Source organism: Engraulis encrasicolus, chromosome 16 (genome assembly GCF_034702125.1).
Source record: "Engraulis encrasicolus isolate BLACKSEA-1 chromosome 16, IST_EnEncr_1.0, whole genome shotgun sequence".
Classification (NCBI taxonomy): domain Eukaryota; kingdom Metazoa; phylum Chordata; class Actinopteri; order Clupeiformes; family Engraulidae; genus Engraulis; species Engraulis encrasicolus.
In genome coordinates, this window is record NC_085872.1 from 4,756,691 (window position 1) to 4,778,707 (window position 22,017).

Sequence of the window (22,017 nt, forward strand, 5' to 3'; positions counted from 1 at the left end):
GAATATGCCTACTAGTGCCTCAAGTTCTGCACGAGTATTCTTTTATGTGAATGAAGCGAGACACATGGATCAGGGAAACAGATAACTAAGGGGCCAGACTGGCCTCAACATGGCTGAAATTATCCAAATTATCCATTTGGAAAAGCGGTATAGTTAATTGTCTCAATATGTCAACAGCCTAATAAAAATTGCTATGAAAAAAATACTAATTTCAATTAAGAGACTTCAGAAATGTAAAAAGTTCAGGTTCTGGTAAATAAATAATAGCATAAATCACACTTGAAACAGAAACCTGTGCCACATTTTGGCTCTTCAAATGATGTTCCCTACAAGAAGTGTGATACCAGTGTGGCTGAACCTCTGCTTAAGCCAAGTAACCAGGCACATGTAAGAGAGAAGAGGGCTCCACAAGTCCCTCTTGCTGTATTTATAATAGCCTATCAAATGCAATCCAGCAGTAAAATCTGTGGGGTGACTCAGCAGAGAGGCACTTGTGCCCTAATGTAACACTTTGCTTTGGTGCTGCTCGCCTGTGTGATGGGGTTATGATTGATATGACATTTGCATGCCCCCACTCCAGTCAGCTCAGCGCCATGCTCCAGCAAGGCTGTCTCTGGGCTTTGCATGCACTATGATCACAAGCACCTGGTTTACATACATTAGTGAAGAGCCATTATACTTGTAAATAACAATAATGGTAATGGCTTTCAAATTTAACTCAGAAACGTGTCAACATGTACCACCCTGTATCAATTGATCGATAGTATCAATTTACCATAGTTAGGCTTATATTTGGGAGTTGCTGGATGCATTCTGCAGATATGATGAAGATGGAGCTTGCCTTGGGCTGTTTATTGCTGTATGCCTCGGCATCACAACTCATCACACAGTCTCCACCCGAAAAGCACACAAGGGCGGATGGCCATTTTGAAATGCCCCAAATAGCTTAGCATGTCGAGGATTTGCAGGCAGATGACAGGTGACTGAGTCAGATGGAATCTCATGGGAAACCCTGGGCGGACTCCACCTCTATGGAAAGAATCATTGTGTCAGCTCCGCTTCGAAGGCCAGCAAAGCCCAGAACCCAGCCTACAGGTTGAGCCTGTCAACAGGCGCTTGGCAGCCCAAAGCCCTGAGGCACTAGGCTCTACTCACTCGAGGCCTCACTCCACTCCACTCTGCTCCTTCTCCCTCTCTCTGAGACACATTCAACCCATGCTCTGTGCATTAGCCCCCACACACGCAGGAGGTCCACTCCAGTGTTTGCTGAAAGGCTTGGGATGGCCTCTCCTGAGGTTAACCACATCACGACTTACCAACCTACCAAAAGCTGATCCCTATATATTTTCGCTTTTGGGATATTAACAAAAATAGGCCAAAAATAAATATATATATAAAATATTTTCCATGTAGATAGATCAACAATTCAGAGAGAGAGAGAGAGAGAGAGAGAGAGAGAGAGAGAAAGAGAGAGAGAGAGAGAGAGAGAGAGAGAGAGAGAGAGAGAGGGAGAGAGAGAGAGAGAGAGAGAGAGAGAGAGAGAGAGAGAGAGAGAGAGAGAGAGAGAGAGAGAGAGAGAGAGAGAGAGAGAGAGAGAGAGAGAGAGAGAGAGAGAGAGAGCGCAACGAGTTAAAAATCACGCACTTGGGTGTAGAAACTATTTTTCATAAAAGCCAGCCTTTAAAAGCAGCTGTGTGATGTCCAGAGCTGAAGAATGGACCGACTTTGCATGCTGTAAAAACACAGGCATGGTATCATTTGGACAACATTTACATCTCTTAACACAGATGGGCCTTTCAAACGCTGTGGCAAAACAAACTAGGGTGTGCAGACAAAACAACATGGAGCTTACATTACCACTACAGAGGTCTAAAAGTGCCCAAAGAAAACCTATTAAGACCAAAACAATAAACCCTGTTGTGTTTTGACGTTCTTAAAATAAACTTTGGGTTACCCACTTGCCCCTAAGACAACACTAAAAAGTAAATGTAACTGTCATTTTAATTCAATTGCCTGACAGTAAGAGGAAGGAAATGATAGTTGTTAAGTGATTGTTTTGAAAGATTACAATGATGTGTATTCTAAATAAATTGAAACGAATGAATGCAAGGAAGATAAAAGATAAAATACATAGACATGACATAATAAATAAACTGGAATAAAATCTTGAAACAACCAATAAAATGCATTTAACAAAACACATTAATACTGATTAATAGTTTACTGTACTAATATAATCAGTTAGCCCAGAGCTGTGACATATAGGCTGCAATACTGTAATTAACATAAACCTCCAGGATGAAAATACTTTCATCTGTTTTTCTGAAGCAATATTTAATTAATTGTTGTTAATTATTTGAGGCACAATAATAGAAGAAAACACAATGTAAAGCAATATTGGACAGCACCAAATTTCCATCATGCTTTCTAACTAAAAAAGACATTAGACATATATTTATTTAGGCAAACTGTAAGTATTTACCATTTAAATAATCAATACAATTGTAAATCAATTCAAAATGACAGTATTTTTTGCCAATATGCCAACAGATCATGACATAAAAACTTGTCAACAAGGAGTAACATTTATTTAATTTGGTTTCATCTAATGGCAAAAGAAAAATTACAATAGCAAAAGTCTTTAATATAAAGTAACAAACACAACATTTCCTTCATATGCAGGTTGCATGCTGTAAACATTCCTTGAAAAAAATAAAACACTAATACTAGAACGGGGGACAAACACATCATCGAGTGTTCAGTAAAAAGGCATGTTGAAGTACATTTTCAACAATTGCGGAGAAGCTAAGAGCCTTTTGTCGTTTGGTTGTCGGGCATCTCCGCAAGTGTGCAGACCTCTGACATGACACGACGAGAGAGGCGTGGCTCCCACACAAGTCAGGTAGTCTACTCCTCAGGTAACACATTCTATCACTTGTCCTGGCTCATTCCACCCTGACACAGAGCTGCTGCCACTGCTGATGTCTCTCCACACAAGCTGGCATGAGACTCCCTCCACTCTCTTCCTCAGAGCGCCAGATTGGACAGGACTGACATCTCCCACTACAAGACTGGACGGGTCACACTAATGTGTATAGCTGGAGTAGTCAACCATATTGATGAGCCACAGCCGAATCAAAAGGCAAAACCAGCATGACAGCATCTGTAAGTTATTTATCCGCGCATGTGTTGCCGCCTTGCTGTAAATAGTAGGCCTGTTCTTGTATTCCATCTTTATTTTCGTCTGAGAAAATGTTAAATGACTGAAAGGGTGGCCTGAGAGTTAAGTGAAGAGGCCAAGCCTGTGTGTCTGACTTTCCGTGCTTGACTGAGTGAGCAGCTGCTGCAACATGCCAGTGGTGAAAGTGGAGAAAGACTCCCCGTCAGAGACGACACTGCCCGTGCCCAACCCCCAGACGGCGGACACGGCCAAGGGCCGTCGGAGGAAGCGGCCGCTGCAGCGAGGGAAGCCCCCGTACAGCTACATCGCCCTCATCTCCATGGCCATCGCCAACTCCCCCGACCGCCGCCTCACCCTCGGTGGCATCTACAAGTTCATCACGGAGCGCTTCCCTTTCTACCGGGACAACTCCAAGAAGTGGCAGAACTCCATCCGTCACAACCTGACCCTCAACGACTGCTTCATCAAGATCCCACGGGAGCCCGGCAGGCCTGGAAAGGGCAACTACTGGGCTCTGGATCCCAATGCAGAGGACATGTTTGAGAACGGCAGCTTCCTGAGGCGAAGGAAGCGCTTCAAGCGCTGTGATTTCACCACCTACCCCTCCTATGTCCATGAGCCTCCTGTCTTTGCTCCTATGCAGATTGCTCGCTCTGCATATGCCAACAGCGTCTATTCCAACATGGCTGTCAGCCCACCATACAGCCAGCAGCTGCCCCCCACCTATTACCCCTCATCCTCCCCTGGCTTCAATTCAGGCCAATCTCACGTCTTCAGCATCAACACCCTCATCGGCCCCCATGGCGGCCCCGAGATGGTGGGCCAACAGCCCTGCCGCAGCTTCAAACCGGAGGGGGCCTCCTGCAGCCTCGCCAGCCCCAGCTTCCAGAGCCAGCCCTGCAACACCAGCTCCATGCACCCGCACCCGCACCCGCGCTGCACCTCTGCATCCAGCCACATGGCCTTCACATACTCTGGGCCAGCATCACACAGCCATGGGTCGGCACAGGGGCTTTACTCACAGAACAGCAGCCAGAGCTACGGGCCATCGGGCAGGCTGGCAATCACAGGGTCGTCACCAATGGCAGCCGACCCCGTTGGAGATCCGTATGGCAGGGTATCTCCTGGCCAGATGAGCTCCTTTGCGCAATACAACAATGGTGGAGCAGGAGCGTACCTGCGGCCCTCCGCATACTCTGGTAACATGGACAGATTTGTGTCTGCTATTTGAACTATTAGCCAGAAAGAGAGACATGATCCCTGCGTTTGCAGTTGGCCACTGGACAGTTGAGGCAAATGTCTTTCAAAAATGTTGGTGCATAAGCTACGCTATATATTTAAAGATAGGATTGTCTGTTTTGTCTAATTTCCATTTGTGGCGAAAACGTGATAACTGACGTCCTTTCATCTCTGTTGTCTTTTTTATATAAAAAAATCAAAACACCAAGTCACTTGGTGGTAAAAACAGAAAACAAACTTGTTAAATGATCTTCAGATCACTGGAGTACCTTTCCAAATTTGGATGTACAGGTAGACTTTTGCAGTACTTCTTTGGGTCAATTCAATGCAAAACTGTGCATGTCCATGATGGTTAAGTCTCTGTGATTAATCATTTGAAGACATTGCATTTTGGAAAACAATGGGTATTTTTGCTTTTGTATGTGTTTTGTATAAGTTATTTTTCTGCATTAAATGCTTGAAGATGAGTCTTGTTTTATAAAAATATGACGGGTATGATAAAATGTTAATAAAGAAATTATTTCAGGTTGAATCTACTAATGCTTTTTCTGTGAAATGTTAGAAAAGAAATTCTGAGCCCAAAAGTGCACCGTTCGGACATGGCTGGCAAAGAAAAAATGAAAATGATGGAAAACTGTGCTTTCTCCTACAGACCTAGTTCTAAAGTATGTAGCCTGATAGTTCAGGCATTGACCCGCAGTCTTTCAGCTCAGTTGAACATTAAGTGTGTCTGGAGACGGAGGCACTTGTCTCTGCTTGGTGCAAGCCCAAGACCATTGGCAAGCCTGGGCAACATAGCTTGTTTAACCCTCAGCCTCAGCTAATCTGACCGAAACATTATGCAATCAGGCTAATGAACTGGCGGGGAACACGACACCATTTCTCTGAATCCTCTGCTTAAGGGACAAACGTGATTCAGAATCACTTGTCAGTCTCCATGAAATTTGGTCTGAGAAACTCTTACCCTATAAAGCCCAAGTTATACATAGAATAAGCTGTTGTGTTGAAACAGACAGATGTTGAGCTATGCTCCAGGTAGAAAATCCTTTGAGTAGGCCTACTTGTCCCAGTATGTCAGATGAGCTAAATTTTGCAAACAAGGGTGAGGAAACCACACCAGCCATCACAGAAAGCTATGGTTGTTCCAGTTAGTTGAGAATCCTTTGCCGGTCAGAACACAATTTGGAAAATGAAATGAGAACCAGGCAATTCAAAGTGTTTTGAGTGGGAGTGACGCGGAAACGTCATGCCATCCGAAAACGAACAGATGCAGATTAAAGCTTTTAATCTTAATCAAGGCTTCACATGCCCTAACAGGACACACATCGCATCAATCACACATTATGATGAATAATGGGAGTCGTTATATGGGTGCATCTCACATCTGTAAAAAATAAAACAATAAAAAACAAGTAACCAGTGTTTGCCAAATCCATAGACGTAGGCTATATAGATATAGGATCGTTTATATAATATAGGAGGCTATAGAAACCTTGATGTTTGCTTTTTTTATGTCTGGTGCAATAATACAATAGGCTGGCTATTGGGTTTGAGTGAAATAGAATTTGTATGAATAATTTGACAAACAAAGATGATATGCCAACACTTTAAATCAGGAGTTCTCATATTGGGGCAGGAACCTGTAATAGATCACTTCATACACCTTCATAACAGCACAACAAATTACAGATATCACAATTGTTTTAAACAGTCACATTACTGGACATCATTTCAATTACTCTGCTTATAGCTTTTCATCTTGCTACCTTGTCCTCTGTGAGGAGAGCCAGTGATGTGACAGAGTAACGTAGGCCAACATAGTTTCCTGGCAAATGTTAGTCGTAGAACACTTTTCAGGGACCCCCTGGCAACAAGCAGCAGACACCCAGGTCCCCCGGTGGACCCCCTTTAAAAAATAAAACATAAGGCCTACTGAACCAAAATGTTATATGCATTATGTATACGTATAACTCCTGGCAAAAAATGAAAAAGTTGATTTATTTCCATAATTCCATCAATAAAACGTTCATGTATATTATAGATGCATGGCCCACATTTTAAACTTTTCCAATAATTTGTTTATTCCTACATACTTTGGGATTCAAGCCCCCAAAAAACATGAATTGAAATTTGGTACTTTCTACATAACATGTTTAATACTACTTGGTTAGGTCTTTGCTTTAAATCACTGCCATGATGTGTTTAACATTGAAGTCAATGGCAGGGACATTGCATGGGAGTTATGGAAGCCCAGATATCCTTTATGCTTTGCTGTCAGCTTGTTTTTTGTTGATCTGGTGGCCCTCACTTCCCTCTTGATTTTACCCTTAACATCCCATTCATTTTAAGTGGGGTTTTACAGTGCTCAGCAATAACGAGTACACCCCATTTTGAACAATATACCAATGCGAACAAAAGTTTTCCAAAATGATCATACAGTGACTGTACTGCAACATCTTTTGAGCTTATGACAGAAGAATAAGGTCAATAATATAACTTAAGACATATTTGTCAATTTTTGTGAAATTATGCAGGTGCAAAAGTGAATACATGCTGCATAATTTCATAAAAATGGACAAATATGTCATGACCTTACTTTTCTGTCATAAGCTCAAAAGAGGTTGCATTACACTTACTCTATGATCATTTTGGTAATAACTTCTGATCTTATTGGAATATTGTTCAAAATGTTACTTTTCAACAGGGGTGTACCCATTATTGCTGTGCACTGTATTTCTGGTCAGTTAGAATGTCCATGAGACTGTGTGAAAAAGTAACATCATGCAAACAGAAAAACATGGTGGTGGGAGTTTCATGATTTGGGGTCGTTTTGCTGCGTCAGGACATGAATAACTGGTTATGACTGAAGTACTCTCTACAAACAAATCCTTCAAGGATAATGTCCAGCCATCCATTTTTAACCATTGGTTTATGTTCATGCGTGGAAACCCTCCACTTTAGCTGGTTTTGAAACAATTATTCAAAGAAAAGTCTGCAAAAATGTATCCACAGCAATGTGAAAAACTGTTTGCCAGTTCTTGTAAACACTTGGCTAAAATTGCTGCTGCTGAGAATGGTTCAAGTTATAAGGTTGAGGGGGGCAATTACTTTTTCACATGAGGTCATGTAAGTTCAGATAACTTTTTTTCCCCTTAATAAATGAAATCGACAAATACATTTTTTGTGTTGACTTGGCTGTTCTCTTCCTAACATTTCAATTTCCTTGATCTGAAACGATTCAGAGTGACAAAGACGCAATAAAAGCTACAAAATAATTAAGGGGCAAATACCTTTGCACCGCACTATCTAAGCGACACCTGCAAGAGTGAACTTCTCTAATTAGCTTTTGGAGGATGATTACTAGGGTGTACCTACTTATTCCTTGCCATCCTGTTTCCAGCTTATAGTCAGTAAAAGTACGATATTACTGAGTGATATTAGTTAAAGCAGACACTGTGTTTACAAATGTGATGAAGATCAGACCATATTTAATGACCAACTTAACAATTTCTAAAGGTTGTACAAACGTACAACATTAATACTGTATGTATGTATTGTGCTATCAACTATTTTGTAAATGTTTTAATCTTAATGTTAACGCAGGCATCATAATGCCTTTAACACCTAACACCAGCAATGTTTTGGTATAAAATGTTTTCAACATCCTTTTTAGTTGAGATATAGAAGCAGATAGGTTTTTCAAAAATATCAAACAAGTCTGTCATATACAGGACTGAGTTTATTGAGTGGACATTGCACTTAATTCTAAAAAAAAAATCACAACAGAGAAAGAGCATGTTTACGTATCTCAAAGAAAAATAGTAAGGAAAGAAGTAAAGTAGAAGTAAAGTAAGGAAAGAAGTAAAGACGTAACAGTGAAAAAAGAGGCAAATGTAACAACTTTATCCCAGATACTCCATCAGTTTCTGCAGCTCCACACAGTTGTTGACCACATGGGGCATAGAGGCCAGAGTCTGCGGACAGAGACAGCAGTGAATGCATGTTCAAACACCAGCACTGTAATTCACAGAGGAGATCCTAACTGGTCTACAGGGGCGCTCACCTTCCTGACGGTCTCCATCATGCTATCCAGCAAATGAAGCTCTCGCACCAGCTTGCTCTGATTGATCTTGTGGACACTTTCCTGGCAGAGGGAAGAGGGAGGATGAATGCACATTCAAGGTGTTGGATATGAGTGATGGCAGAAACAGTGATGGGGGTACTTACATGTCTCTTTGCCTTTTCCATTATCTTAGACTTGGATTCCTCTGCCTCAGCGAGATTAAGCTTTAGCTTCTCAACCTATTGAAAGAGGAAGGGACAGTGTCCTTCATACTTAAACTGGCCAGTATGAACACATAACTGAACAATTTTGCAAATGCGCAGTGACTAAATGTCTTGATTACTATGCCTTGCAATTTGGGTAACACTTCATTTTAGGCATACATATATTAGCACTAATACATACAATGTTAATGCCTGCATAAGTAAGTTGTAAGGCATGTACTAAGCAAACGCTAAGGCCTACTAGGTCCTTAGGTTAAATTGGTAGTAAATCCCTTATTGTGCATGAACAAGACATTTGCGAATACATGCCTAACAAATGTTTGATTTTGCTTAGTACATGCCTTACAAGTTCCTTACACAGGGACATTGTATGTATTAGTGCTAATAGATGTATCCCTAAAATAAAGTGTTACCGCAATTTGCAATATTGATTACTATGCCTTGCAACAATTTCTTGCGAATAACTAAAAATCTGCAAATAAAGTCTGTTGTGCTTTCCCTTCAGTCTAATATTATGTTTTGAAAAGATATTGTGAGGCGATTAAAAAACAAAAAAGAAATCTGATGAGTGCTTTTTTATTCACTTATTTTTGAGACTTGAAATTATATTGTACCTACATCCGTAAACTTACTGTCAAAAGGGGGACTACCATTTATGTAAAAATAGCATGTTGTGCCCCTGCAGTTCACCATAGAAAACATTTTCAAAGCCTTTTTCTCTATGATTGAGAACACACCATGTTAGCCATTTTGTGCCACTAAAACTAAGGGAGAACTTTAATGAAGCTCATTTCAAGCTGCATTTCTCTTTTGTGACTGTACCCACCTGTTTAGAGAGAAGGATCCTTTCATCCATGGCCTTAGTGGTGGAGTCTGACTGGTGTGCCGCTTGGGCGATCTCCTCCTTCAGGATCTGCCCCTCTACTTCAGACTGCTGCAACAGCTGCTTCCACTCTGCCCCTTTCTTCCGCAGCTCCTGTCACCCATCACAACATCTAGTCAACCATCAAGGCTTTCGTGTCAAAAGACGCAAACCCTCTGTTTACACACACAGCCTCAAGAATTCAGTACGGTGAGAAGAGGTGACACATTACAGTTTGGTTCATCAAATACAGTAGTTTACAGCAAAGACATGGGCCAGTAGAGAAGTACTTACGATGTTCTCCAGTTTAAGCTTGTGATTCTTCTCCATGAAGTTATTTATGTCAGTGGACCACTTTGTCAATGACTTCTGATCCTGAAAGAGGAAAAGGAACAGAAATCAATACATTTAACACTAAAACAACAGCTATTTTAATGCCTTCTACTGTGTGCAGAGCATTTCCACAGCTTATTTGAGAACGTGCAAGTTTGTTTTCATTTATTACCAGTTAAGCAGGTATTTCTGTTTCATGGCCAATACGGATAAAAAAGAAAATTTTCAATACATGTTCAATACATCATCAAAATTAATAAAATTAATTAAATGAGTTTCTTAACACCAATACACTTTTAGAAAGTTTGAATCTTGTACAGGGGGGGACCTTATTCCAAGGCCCCGCAAAAGCTAGTGTTGTTACCTGGTCCTTCAGCTTGGCGGCGCTGTTCTTGTCGACCTCGTGCAGCTGCTCCTGCAGCTTCTGCTCCTCCTGCTGGTGCCGGTGGGAGTCATCACGCAGCTGCTCCTCTAGCTCCTCCCTGCCAGAGGCGCACACACACACACACACACACACACACACACGCACGCACACGCACGCACACGCACACGCACACGCACACACACACACACACACACGAATATTGCAATAAACACAAAAGGACAAACAGATGTGAATGAACACATAATCCATGTACCTGTACGAGGCTTTCCCTCAGTACTCACTTGGCTTTACGCAGTTGGTCCAGTTCTGCATCCCGGTGTCGCTCATACTGATTAAATATGGTTTGGAACTTGGTAAACATGTCTGTCAGATCTGTCGCCGCTGCAATCGTGTCTGCCAACATAGAGCACATTGTATTAATTCCCTATTAAGCCATATGAAGGAGTTAGCCCTTTTACCCAACAGGTAAGAAGTGTTACTTTGTAGCATACCAAATACTCATTAATGGAATTGTCAAAAATAGATGGTACCTTCTTCTTTATTATCTGTGGTGGCTGCTACCCGAGAGAAGGCACTACTTGTACTGCCCAGTCCATTAATATGGACATTCTTCACTCCTTTGTACAAAAACAAACATTAAAATATTTGTTACTGCATGTAAATAGTCAGCAAGATTAATCACTGTTAACTAGATGCCTTGTTCTGTGTATGAACAAAGTTTGTAATGATTTACAATAATTTGTAAAACACTATAGACCACATTACATTGCATTCCATTACAGATTAAATTCCTGATGATGTCCTCAGTCCAGTCGGTACGTTTAATTGCTTGTAAACCACAAACCATCTCATATGCTTCTGGAACAGACTTTTCCCTCTCAAAATAGTGTAACACGTGTACTTTTTGGGATCCATTTTTATTTTTATTTTTTACAACCGCACACACTTCAGGACGTCTTCTGGGTCCGCACTGTCTGTTTTGTGTATGTGTGTGTGTGTGTGTGTGTCTGTGTCTTCAAAGGGGGCCCATTTAAGAGGAATATGGATATAGCAGTGATTTTTTTTTTATCACTCACCTGCATCACGAATAGTCTTACTGCTCAGGTCCTGCTTCTCTTCGCCAGGGCTGGTAATTGAGGTGGACTGTTCCTCTGCAGAGGACTCTGGTGCCTGTGTCTTTAACAGAGGTAGGCAGAGACTCACAGCCAGTCATATATAGACACCAGTTCTTTCCCATTCACTAACAAAACCTCAGTCAGTCATTGCTTTCGAAGACAAAGACAGCTGCTGCGATGACTTTTCCGTTCAGATCTACGATGGTGTTCAGCAATAGCTTGATAGATGAGGCCCAATATGTGGGATGCATCCGTAGACAGTTGTGAATATGTATCAATGAGCACTGGAGCACGATTAATAGGGGGGGGGACCCCAAATTGCCAGTAAGACACTTCAATGCCGGTTCGACTCCCGACCCGCCAGGTTGGTGGGGGGAGTAATCAACCAGTGCTCTCCCCCATCCTCCACCATGACTGAGGTACCCTGAGCACGGTACCGTCCCACCGCACTGCTCCCCATGGGGCGCCACTGAGGGCTGCCCCCTTGCACGGGTGAGGCATAAAATGCAATTTCGTTGTGTGCAGTGTGCAGTGTGCACTTGTGTGCTGTGGAGTGCTGTGTCACAATGACAATGGGAGTTGGAGTTTCCCAATGGGCTTTCACTTTTTCACTTTCACTTTCAATGAAGCCAAACATTCTGCCAATTATCTCAAATTTGTTGGCATTGACAGAGTTCTTCCAAACAGCAAAGGTAGCTGCACTAGCCAATCTTTACTGAGATGTACAGTAAGGCCAGATTTCTAATTAAAAACACTGAAACCAAATGGACAGAATGATGAAATATGAATAGCATATGTAATTGTTAATAATTGTATACCAAGTCTTGCGTTAATTGTCTAATATTTGTCTGATGATGATATTCATCATTTTCAGATATACAATACATTTTTCCTTATACTTGTTGTCATTTACCATGGCTATAACTTATAAACCACAACAGGGACAGTGCTGATGATAGGATGTCTCCATCCATATACCCTAACCTGTATTTAAGCTTGGTTGTAGGCCCACTACCCGTCTTCCGTGTACGTGGCCTTACCTATTTAAGGGCACGTCTTTATTTTTAATGTTGGTCTGATTGTGACTGCAACGTTTCACTTGGGTAGCCCTCTTTTACAGAAAAAAATGCAATGAAAGTACACTACTGCATCTGCATATAGCTTTGCCAGAACCCCTGGTCTAGAGGAAAAGCACTTCAAAATTCATTCGAAGATATATTCCCAATTAAAAGCTCCTAATGCAATAGACATGGGTGTTCTTCCCAAAGAGTCAACCTCTGCGAAGGGGCACACGCACTTTACTAGAGTTGTGTAGCGTACCTTGTCATTCAGGGCGAGTTCCAGCACAGTGGTGAGCATGAATATTCGTTGGTAGAGTGTTTTGGTAGTGTCGGTGACCTGGGACATCTGTTCGCTCAGTTCCAGGACCAAGGTCTGCTCCCTGTTCAGCTGCTCCCCAAAGGAATCCCTCTCCTCCCTTCACAGCCACAGAAAACAGCGGAAAAATTTGTTTAGGTAAAATGAAAATTGTTGTGTCATTCTATAAACTACTGATAACATTTCCTCCGAATTGCGAATGAAAATATTGTAATTTAGAGCATGTATTTGCAGAAAGTTACAAATGGTCAAAATAACACAAAAGATGCAATGTTTTTAGACCTCAAAAAATCAAAAGAAAACAAGATGATATTCACTGTAAAACAACACAATAGTAATACTAATGGTCTAACTTAGGAAGAGTTCAGAAATCAATATTTGGTAGAATAACCCTAGGTTTTAATCACATGCTCTCCACCAGTCTTTCACATGGTTCTTGAATTAAATCATTCAAGGACCATGTGAAAGACTGGCGTAGAGCATGTGATTAAAACCTAGGGATAACTAACCATTCTACTGGGTTATGTAAAGTTATGAGCACCATTGTGGGTAGTGCAACTTACCTTATTCTGGACAGGGCATCTTTGAGGTCCTCACATTCCAGGTTCCTCTCTCGCAGGCTCTGCAGCTGTCTGCACAACATCTCACTACTCTGCACTGCTTGCTCCTGAGCTACCTTGGTCTCCAGGTCCAAGAACTGGTCAAAATCACACAAAAGCTCCAGTCAGATTCTGCTGAACGTATACAAATGGAGTGAAATAGTGGACGATGGGGTGGTGCCTCATGTAACGAGTGCATACAGTCATACCTCATTGAGCTCATTCAACCTGGCTATTTCAGCCTCAAGAGTCTGTAAGGGTCCCTGCTGCGCAGCTTGGGCCATGGCTTGGTTCTCCATTTCAGCAAGGGATTCAGTTAACTCCTGCACTCTGCATTGGGACGCCTCCAGAGCCTGCTCCAGACTGTGCAGAAGACAGAATTGAGAACAGCAGATGTCTGTGGAACAGATGCCAACTAGCAGAGTTTGGCGGAAGAACGTTAGACTAGTAAACCTCCCTTCAAAAGCCTCACACAGTATGGGTACCTGAGTACCAGTCTGGAGCTTTAGCTCAGCAGTATTGTGCTGCGCCTCCCATTTCTAAACTGCAGCGTTGACTAGTAGGCAGAGGGGTTGAGTCCCAAATAGTGACACCTGACCAATTTAAAAGGTACACTGTGCAGGAAATGGTCAAAAAAGGTACTGCAACTATGCTTCTCATTGAAACTATTGCCAAATTTGATCTTTACACGAAAGTTTACTAAGTAATAAACAAATGATTTCTCAGGGTTCCCCCACTTTTTCAAAAATAATTTTCCAGGATATTTCCAGGACATTTCCAGGACTATTTTTGGATAATTCAGGACGGATATTTCATCCGTCGGACCCACAATTTGGACATACACAGCGACACACCATGCATTTTAGAGACAATGTGACTTTAAGGTTGAAATGAGTTGTAATGAATGAGTACAGTGTGTTAGGGAAGAGGGTACGTCCAAAGACGTCATAAGAGCATAGTATGGCATGGCCGCAAGGGAAGTCACTTTCTTCTTCTGCAGTTAGTACTAAGGAGACTAGTGATAGGAGGGATTACATTAAACACTGACAACTGGATCTCCTCTCTTGATCAATTTTGCGAAGTTACAGAGTTCAGATTTTATCCATTATGGCGTTGCACGGACTGACCATGAGCACAGTGTCTTTAAGCAATGTCCTCGGACTACACCTAACCCAATGGATTTTCCATTGAGTGATACTTCTTATCCAATGTACATTATTTGCTTAGTACTGGCGGCAAGGTAAAATGCAAAGCCACTACCGCCAGGGCTGGAGTGTGGAACAGGTCATAGGACATAGTGAATTTGTGTCAGCTGTAATTAAGGCTGAATGACAGCTGTAATTTAACCACAAACTGAACATTGAGGACAGGACATCCTATTTTGACCGGGCCGGAACTAGCAGCAGCTCCTCGCACCCACAATGCAATTCAAATTGCGGAGTTTCCAGTGTCACAATTTTTATTGATCATGGCCTTGCATCCACTGCGCATGGTGTCCCCGGGCTACGCCCCCGTACTACACCGTGGTCAATGCAATTTCCTGCGAATAAGCGTTCTTATTCATTCTATGTTCTTTGTCCAAAGGTATTGACCTGGGTTGCGGTTGAAGATCCCCAGCTGTCCCGCTAGTAGGAATCTGCTGGAGCTTGGCGACCACACCCATATGTCAAATTTCGCAAGCCCAGCACGTGCAGCCTCTGTTCAATTGAAATGCTTTCTGATCCACAAAACGTTTATTCAGAATTAAATGAAAGTGCAATGTAAACTCACATTAATGTCACATTATCTCAAAAATCTCTCTCTTATCGCAAAAAATAGTGTACTTTGATTTAAATGCATTCTCCACAAGACTTGACTTTGACTTTTTTGCTCACCAACCATTGTGGGCAGTGGTTTCTGTCTTTCTGTAGGCCAGTTTTGTTGCCAGTTTCTTTTTCCCTGGAATATTCTTGCATACACACAATTGATGCGACTACTGTGATTTGTCACACCAAAGATCAAACTAGCTTTCAAAGTGGCTAGTGAGACTGAAAGCTCTGATCTCCAAAAAAGATAGCAGTACAATTTTTTGTAAGGAAGTGCTAGCACTGCCTATTTGTAGGCCTATTATGACCGTAAGCAGGTTTTCGAGAGATATATAACGCCATGATATCAGCTAGCGACTTCAGCAAGCCAACTAGCGACTTCTAGCGACTTTTGGCAACACTGAGTCAAAGAATATGAATGTGTATAAGTGCAATCAAAGATGGCAACCTGACCAAACTGTGTGTGTGTCTGTGTGGACAATAATGCATTCAATAGGTGGATATAAATTAAATCGTCATGTCTAGACTCGGAGAAGAGTAAAAATTATACCACAAACAAAATCGGGAAAAAGTTGAAGGGAAAAAAATCCAGGACAAATATTTTTTTCCAGGACATTTGGTGAATTTCCAGGACTTTCAAGGACTTGAAAACACATCTCTAAATTTCCAGGTTTTCCAGGTTTTCCAGGACGTGTGGGAACCCTGTTTCTAATATGGTCCAAGTAGTCATTTTTGCAGCTAAAATGGCTATTTTTGAAAATTCAAAATGGTGAACCATGGAGAAGATCCCCCTTTTCATGTATGAAAAGTGCAATTTTTCCAGTCATAATGAATACATAGAATTTGATGGTGGTGGTAATCATTCATGAAAAAGGTAACATTAGTGGATGGGCAGCATGAATTCAGGAAATAAACAACTAAAAATCTCACACAGTGTCCCTTTAACGTAAATTGCATCAGATGACTGCCTAAGATACATCCATGTTTTTTGCATCGGTTCCTACCCAAATAAACCATTTATATCACAGATTGCACCATTCAACTCACCCACTGGCCTTTTCTCTGGCTTCCTGTGCCATTGATGTGTGAAGAACCAACTTCTTGGTTTCGTTGCCAAGAGCCTGTTCCAGAAAGGCGTAGGAAGCCATGGTGGAGGTAATGGTAGCCGAGAGCTCTGTGTTGCACTTCTGCAGCTGGGCACTCTCCTGCTCTACCTCGGTCAGCTCTTGCCGCAATGCCACCATCTCTGCGGAGCACATAGATCAATTCTGTGTTATTCAGCGTCCATTTAGTCATGAGCCTTAACTAGTTAAAAGAACCACAATGTTGCTCACATTACAATCAACAATGAATACTCATGCACCTTAGCTTAGCATATCAAATTGTCTGAACACAGCACATTTGAGACATTCCAATTTATAATGGCGTTTGTTTCAAAATTGTAACTGCTATTTCTGTCCTTCATTTGATTTGAAATAAAGCAAACAAGCTTTGCTTTAACTGCAGAATCTCAGTGTTAACCTGAGGGTGTATACACATCCAAATAGCAATAACAGGGTGGAAAATGCAACAGTATTTGTATGTGCTCCCCAGTTTTAGAGGGACCAAAAGTAATAGGAAAGTAGGCTTCTCAGCTATTCCAGTCAGGTTTGTGTTATTCCCTTATTATCCCATCAACAAGATGTCAATAAAAGGTCTAAAAGTTCATTTTAAGCCTTTCATTTGCATTTCCATATATCGTTATGAAATCTCCACAAGATCTTAAGTCCTGTCACCATTAGTGATGCACGCCATGCTGATGCACGGGATGATAAATCAAGACAAACCCAAAAGATCGAACATTTTTAATTTGAGCGTAGACTGGTCTAACCTGTACTCAGGATGGTGATCTGTGTGTTCAAATCTCGAATCTGTGCCATAGCATCCTGTAGACTTGCTTCTGCTCGCTCCAGGTCTTGCTGCATCTGGCGTTGATAAAGATGAATGGGGGGGAAAAAAAGAGAAAATAACATGACACACTGATCTACAGTCATTGCAAGTTGTTTTAAATTAGTTAATTTGTTCAGCAGAGATTCATTTGCACTTGTTGTCTACTCCCTATGTCCTATTGCAGGAGTTCTGGTTCTAATTCACTGTAATATTACTGGAAAACCACCCAATAGAGCAGTCATGGGTAAGTGGTTAGGGCGTCAGACTTGTAGCCCAAAGGTTGCCGGTGTTCTGACAGGTTTTCCTACATTGTCATATTTTCCTACGTAATATTGTTTACAGTAAAATACAAAACAGTAACACCAAACAGGGTGTTCGATTTAGGAGATGAAAGATATGAAAATAAAATCGCATGGTCATGGATACAAGTACTACCAAAAACCTGGACTTTTATTAAACGTTAGCAAAACCGCTAGCAGTTGCCAGGGTCACATTTCAATTTCTAAGACACACATACACAAATAACGATAATAAAAATACACTTGTAGTGTAAATTGTAAATTTAAGTACTGTATTTATCTGTTCTCTGCTAATATTGCACAGTCTTAGGATCAGCTGGTGTTGACGTTTCGTGGTCTGCGCATGCCCAATAGCGGTTTGTAGGAATATCTGGCATGTAGGAGTATTTAGAACACCGGTTCAACTCCCAACCCGCCAGGTTGTTGGGGAGAGTAAGTAACCAGTGCTCTCCTCCATCCTCCTCCATGACTGAGGTACCCTGAGCATGGTACCGCCCCACCGCACTGCTCGCTTTCAGGCCCCATTGGGGGCTGCCCCCTTGCACGGGTGAGGCATAAATGCAATTGTGTTGTGTGCAGTGTGCAGTGAACACCTGTGTGCTGTGGAGTGCTGTGTCACAATGACAATGGGAGTTGGAGTTTCCCAGTTGGGCTTTCACAACAATACAAAATGCACACTGGTACAGGTATTTACATATGGGGTGATTATACGATAATACTCGTGTTAATTGTAACCCATTTTGACGCTTCTTAAGAGGTACTTTGAATTAATTGGACTTAAAGGATAACTTCAGTCAATTTCAACATGCAGTTGCAATGCTCACACTACCCTGGACTTGTCAGTACCTGAGGTTTTCTTTTTTTCTTCTTCAGCTTTTTCTGAGATCCTGGTCATTGTAATGGGTGCAGCGCTTTGTTTACATTTCATTTAAAAAATAAAATAAAAAATCCCCAAAACATCCAAAAGGTTACACAACATCAGCAGACAACTAGGAAAAATATTTGGAGTAGGTCTATGTTCATTTTTAAAAAAATGTAAAAAAACGCTGCCCCAAAAATGTGGCATCACCGTACTGACAAGTCAAGGGTAGCGTGAGCAATACAACAGCATATTGAAATTGACTGAAGTGGTCCTTTAATGATTAATTATGTCTTGCACTTGCACTTGCACTCTACCAGTCTTGCACTTTAAATGTCTGTATGAGCACTGTCTATGTCCATACTGTCTTAAGTCCATGTATAAGTACTGTCTATGTCTATACTGTCTATGTCCTTACCTAGATTAGTCTATATCTGTATGGGAAAGCAAGAAATGTAATTTCAAATTCTTTGTATGACCAGTGCATGTAAAGAAATTGACAATAAAACCTACTTGACTTGACTTGAATTATGTCAAATAACTGTGAGAAATCCTTTAAAAAGAAACTTTTACAGCACATGTGATGTGACTACACCCGTTGTGGCTTGGAGCCATTTTTCACTCAATTCATCAGAGGACCAAGCTGAAAACATGCAATCAAATTACACAAAAAACTTGATGTACAATATGGCTTAACAACTGCAGTGTATTTCAGACCTTTGTGCTGTCCTCCAGGGCCTGATCCCTCTCGGCCTGATGTAACTTGCTCTCCTCCACAGCGACGGAGACCCGCTCACATAGCTGCTGGAGCGCAGGCCTGATCCTACTTTGGTGCTGCCATGCCCTCCCCAACTACAATAGAAAGGAGATCACAGCAGGGCAATTAACATGACCACAAAGAAAAGAAAAACATAAAAGTGAAACAAATATAAATGGTAAAACATTTGAGTTAATACAAGTTAAAGCATGTGGCAAAAGATGTCATTGGTAGGTTGCATGTAAAGTGACTCAATTGCAGGGGTGTACTGCAGCAGCAGTGGTGTAAGCGACTTTGAGTATCATGAAAAGCGCTATATAAAACTTGTATTTGTATGTATTATTATCATTACTTACCTGTGGTGGGCAGGACTGTGTCAGGGCTTCGATCAGGACTTCCATCTCTTCCAGTTCAGCTGTGGATGGGCATTCCTGCTGCTCCACAGTGTTAAAAGCCTGTAGAGGCAAGCATTCAACTTATTTCTAGGAAGTATTGAATCAACAGTTTAAAATAAAACATAATAATGATAAATTACCCCACAATAATGTTCCCTTATAAAATTTTCTTAAAAAAAACAGAATCTCATTAGAAATACCTCAATGTCATTGCTGGTTACCTCTGGCGTTTCCATGTCTTTGGTTTGTTGGACTTCTTCCATGTGCTGCAGCCAGTCTCTGGTCTGTTGTTGTATAACCCTCAGGATCTCATGACATTTCTTTTCCAGAGACGTTACCTATGCAGTGCACACGACACATAGGGTATGTGAAACATCACATGTCTTGCTCTAAATTGCACTACGAAAGGAATTGAATGTAGTAGAGTAGAGTAGAGAGTAGAATAACTTTATTGATCCTCGGGGGAAATTAAGGTGTCAAGTAGCTTACATAAATACACATAATGCCCACATGGACATTACAAGACACATATAACACAGGTAGTGAGGGAGGGAAAAAATAAAAACCACAGAAATAATGTGCCATTAATTGAGAGACTAACCTCATTTGGGACGTCCTCATGATCTGAAACAGTAGTTATACAGATGTCCTTCACACTGGCCAAAACATTCTCAGTCATAGACACCTGCAAAAATATGTAATTGCATAAGCGTGATGTAGAACTCTATGAAGGGGAAGCTTGGTATTTTACACTTGTGATTTAAAGCCCTGTTTTGAAATAGTACTTTGTGATTAAATCCAATGTTAAATCCACATGCTGCTGATCTGAGAAATTTGAGTTATTGCGATTGCACTGACATTTGATCAACATCCACAAGAGGTCTCAACAGTAGTAGTACTAGTGTACATAGAGCATAAACTACCAATTATCTGAAAACAGGGCTCAGGTGTAAAACACTCAACTTCCCCTGCCTATCACACAGGGTACAGTCTTATTTTTTTAAAAATTCTCAGAAGCCATCAGCGGGCATCTACAAAATGTCTTATTCAAATGAAAAGAACTAGCCTACAGTCAATCAGACTATTCAGCTCACATGACATGTGCGAGCTTGTTCTCCACTGTTTTGGTAAAGTAACGCTGACATTATGTAAAATCTGAGGAGCAATATCAGGACCAGCCTGAGAATTTTACTAGCTCATTACAAAGGGATGATATCCCCCCTACCATGTTGGTTGACACAGCTTGCATGTTGCTCCAGAACATCCGAGACTGCTCCAGGTCCAACTGCAAGGATATCGTTTCTCCTATCTCCATCTGAAACAACCAATAATGTGTAGCCTACATTAGGCTTCAACAAGGTCTTTATTCGCTCGCAACCAGGCAAGTAACTGAAGCATATACACTAGAGATTTCTATTATTATTTTTATTTACAATGTAAGGTCACAGCTGTCAAATATAACACAGTGGTGGATGAGCTGAGCTGTTCAATGCCCCTTGGTCGCTACAGTAGGCCTACCAAACAATCATGAATGGAGCACTTCACGCGTTCCAAAGGATGTTCAGAACAACAACTATTGAAATTAGGCTGTCAGGCACATTGAGAGTGTAAGCTATAATCTATGGTCAGGCATCATCATCAGCAGGCATTAGCCATGCTCATGACAGGCAGAAGTGGATGTAAGCTAGTATTTAACACATTCACAAACAATAGCGTGATTTGTTTCACATGGCTACCACAAAATACACTATCGCAAACAGGGTATTTTTTCACCGGAAAACGTTTAGCTGATACTTTTGCTATCCGTAATATTTAGATTCCCACCATATCACCTTACAAAATAAACAATTACATTGCAGGTGGTTTAAATTTGTTAACATTTTCTCACCTTTAAAGGTAAAACGGCAAAGAAAAGTACACTTGTAGCGTGTTCCAACAGCACAGCTTGTTTGTTTTGAGTTTAATTCAACCGCCTGTCCTCCAATCGTCACAACAAAAATGTTCTCTGATAGGTTCCCCGCTTTTGAAAAAGTCAGAGCCATCTAATATCAGAGTTACGCCACTCCCATAGACCTCTATGGACCAATCTTTCCACAGCAATGGCGGCTCTCACGGAGCCTCACGGAGCGTTAACATGGAAATCCCCATTGACTTTAGTTCTATTAGAAGTTACTTAGTTCCAGGAGGTGGCGGTAGAACACAGAAAATGTGGTAAAGGTAATGTAATTTGTTTGTACTTAATCTTTGTTTGGTATGTGATGGTTCTGTGTTAGTTTACTGTTAAGAAACATTTTAATCTACGCGAATCACATCACCAACCGACTTCCTGGTCCCCGGTTTGCGCAACTCTGTTATTAGATGGCTCTGGAAAAAGTGACACAACGTAATACCATTGGTTAAAGAATATATTCCCTCTCTACATGTCGCCACCTGGTGTTTGGGCGTGAAGAATGGTAGGTCTGCTGACACTTTCTGGAAACCTAAATTAACCAGGGTTCTCACACTGGTGATCACAAAAGTTTTCGTGGACTTGTTGAACAAGGACAATGAAATGCAATGACCTTATCATATCATCCATATCAGGCTATGCCAAAT

General features: G+C 41.4%; 2 protein-coding genes across 3 annotated transcripts; one reads left to right on the plus strand and one right to left on the minus strand.

The window, feature by feature from the left end:
* The first annotated feature begins 2,953 nt into the window (after positions 1-2,953).
* foxe1 (forkhead box E1) lies at positions 2,954-4,829 on the plus strand. The gene has a single exon (XM_063220128.1). It carries the CDS (start codon positions 3,351-3,353, stop codon positions 4,410-4,412), a length of 1,062 nt encoding a protein of 353 aa, XP_063076198.1. The 5' UTR covers positions 2,954-3,350; the 3' UTR covers positions 4,413-4,829.
* Positions 4,830-8,139: 3,310 nt separating this feature from the next.
* Positions 8,140-21,404, minus strand: spag5 (sperm associated antigen 5). Of its 2 annotated transcripts, none has more exons than XM_063218343.1 (20): positions 21,311-21,404; positions 20,648-20,737; positions 20,024-20,107; positions 19,644-19,760; positions 19,384-19,482; positions 18,988-19,122; positions 17,054-17,147; positions 16,231-16,429; positions 13,588-13,741; positions 13,343-13,476; positions 12,723-12,879; positions 11,364-11,463; positions 10,818-10,904; positions 10,569-10,680; positions 10,267-10,384; positions 9,864-9,944; positions 9,534-9,683; positions 8,648-8,722; positions 8,484-8,564; positions 8,140-8,394 (listed from the first exon to the last, which is right to left on the minus strand). In XM_063218343.1, the coding sequence occupies exons 2-20, from the start codon at positions 20,735-20,737 to the stop codon at positions 8,323-8,325; spliced, it is 2,139 nt and encodes a 712-aa protein (XP_063074413.1). In that variant the 5' UTR covers positions 21,311-21,404; the 3' UTR covers positions 8,140-8,322. The 2 variants fall into 2 exon arrangements, with proteins under 2 accessions (XP_063074413.1, XP_063074412.1); XM_063218342.1 differs by having other exon boundaries at positions 19,623-19,760.
* Positions 21,405-22,017: the final 613 nt, after the last annotated feature.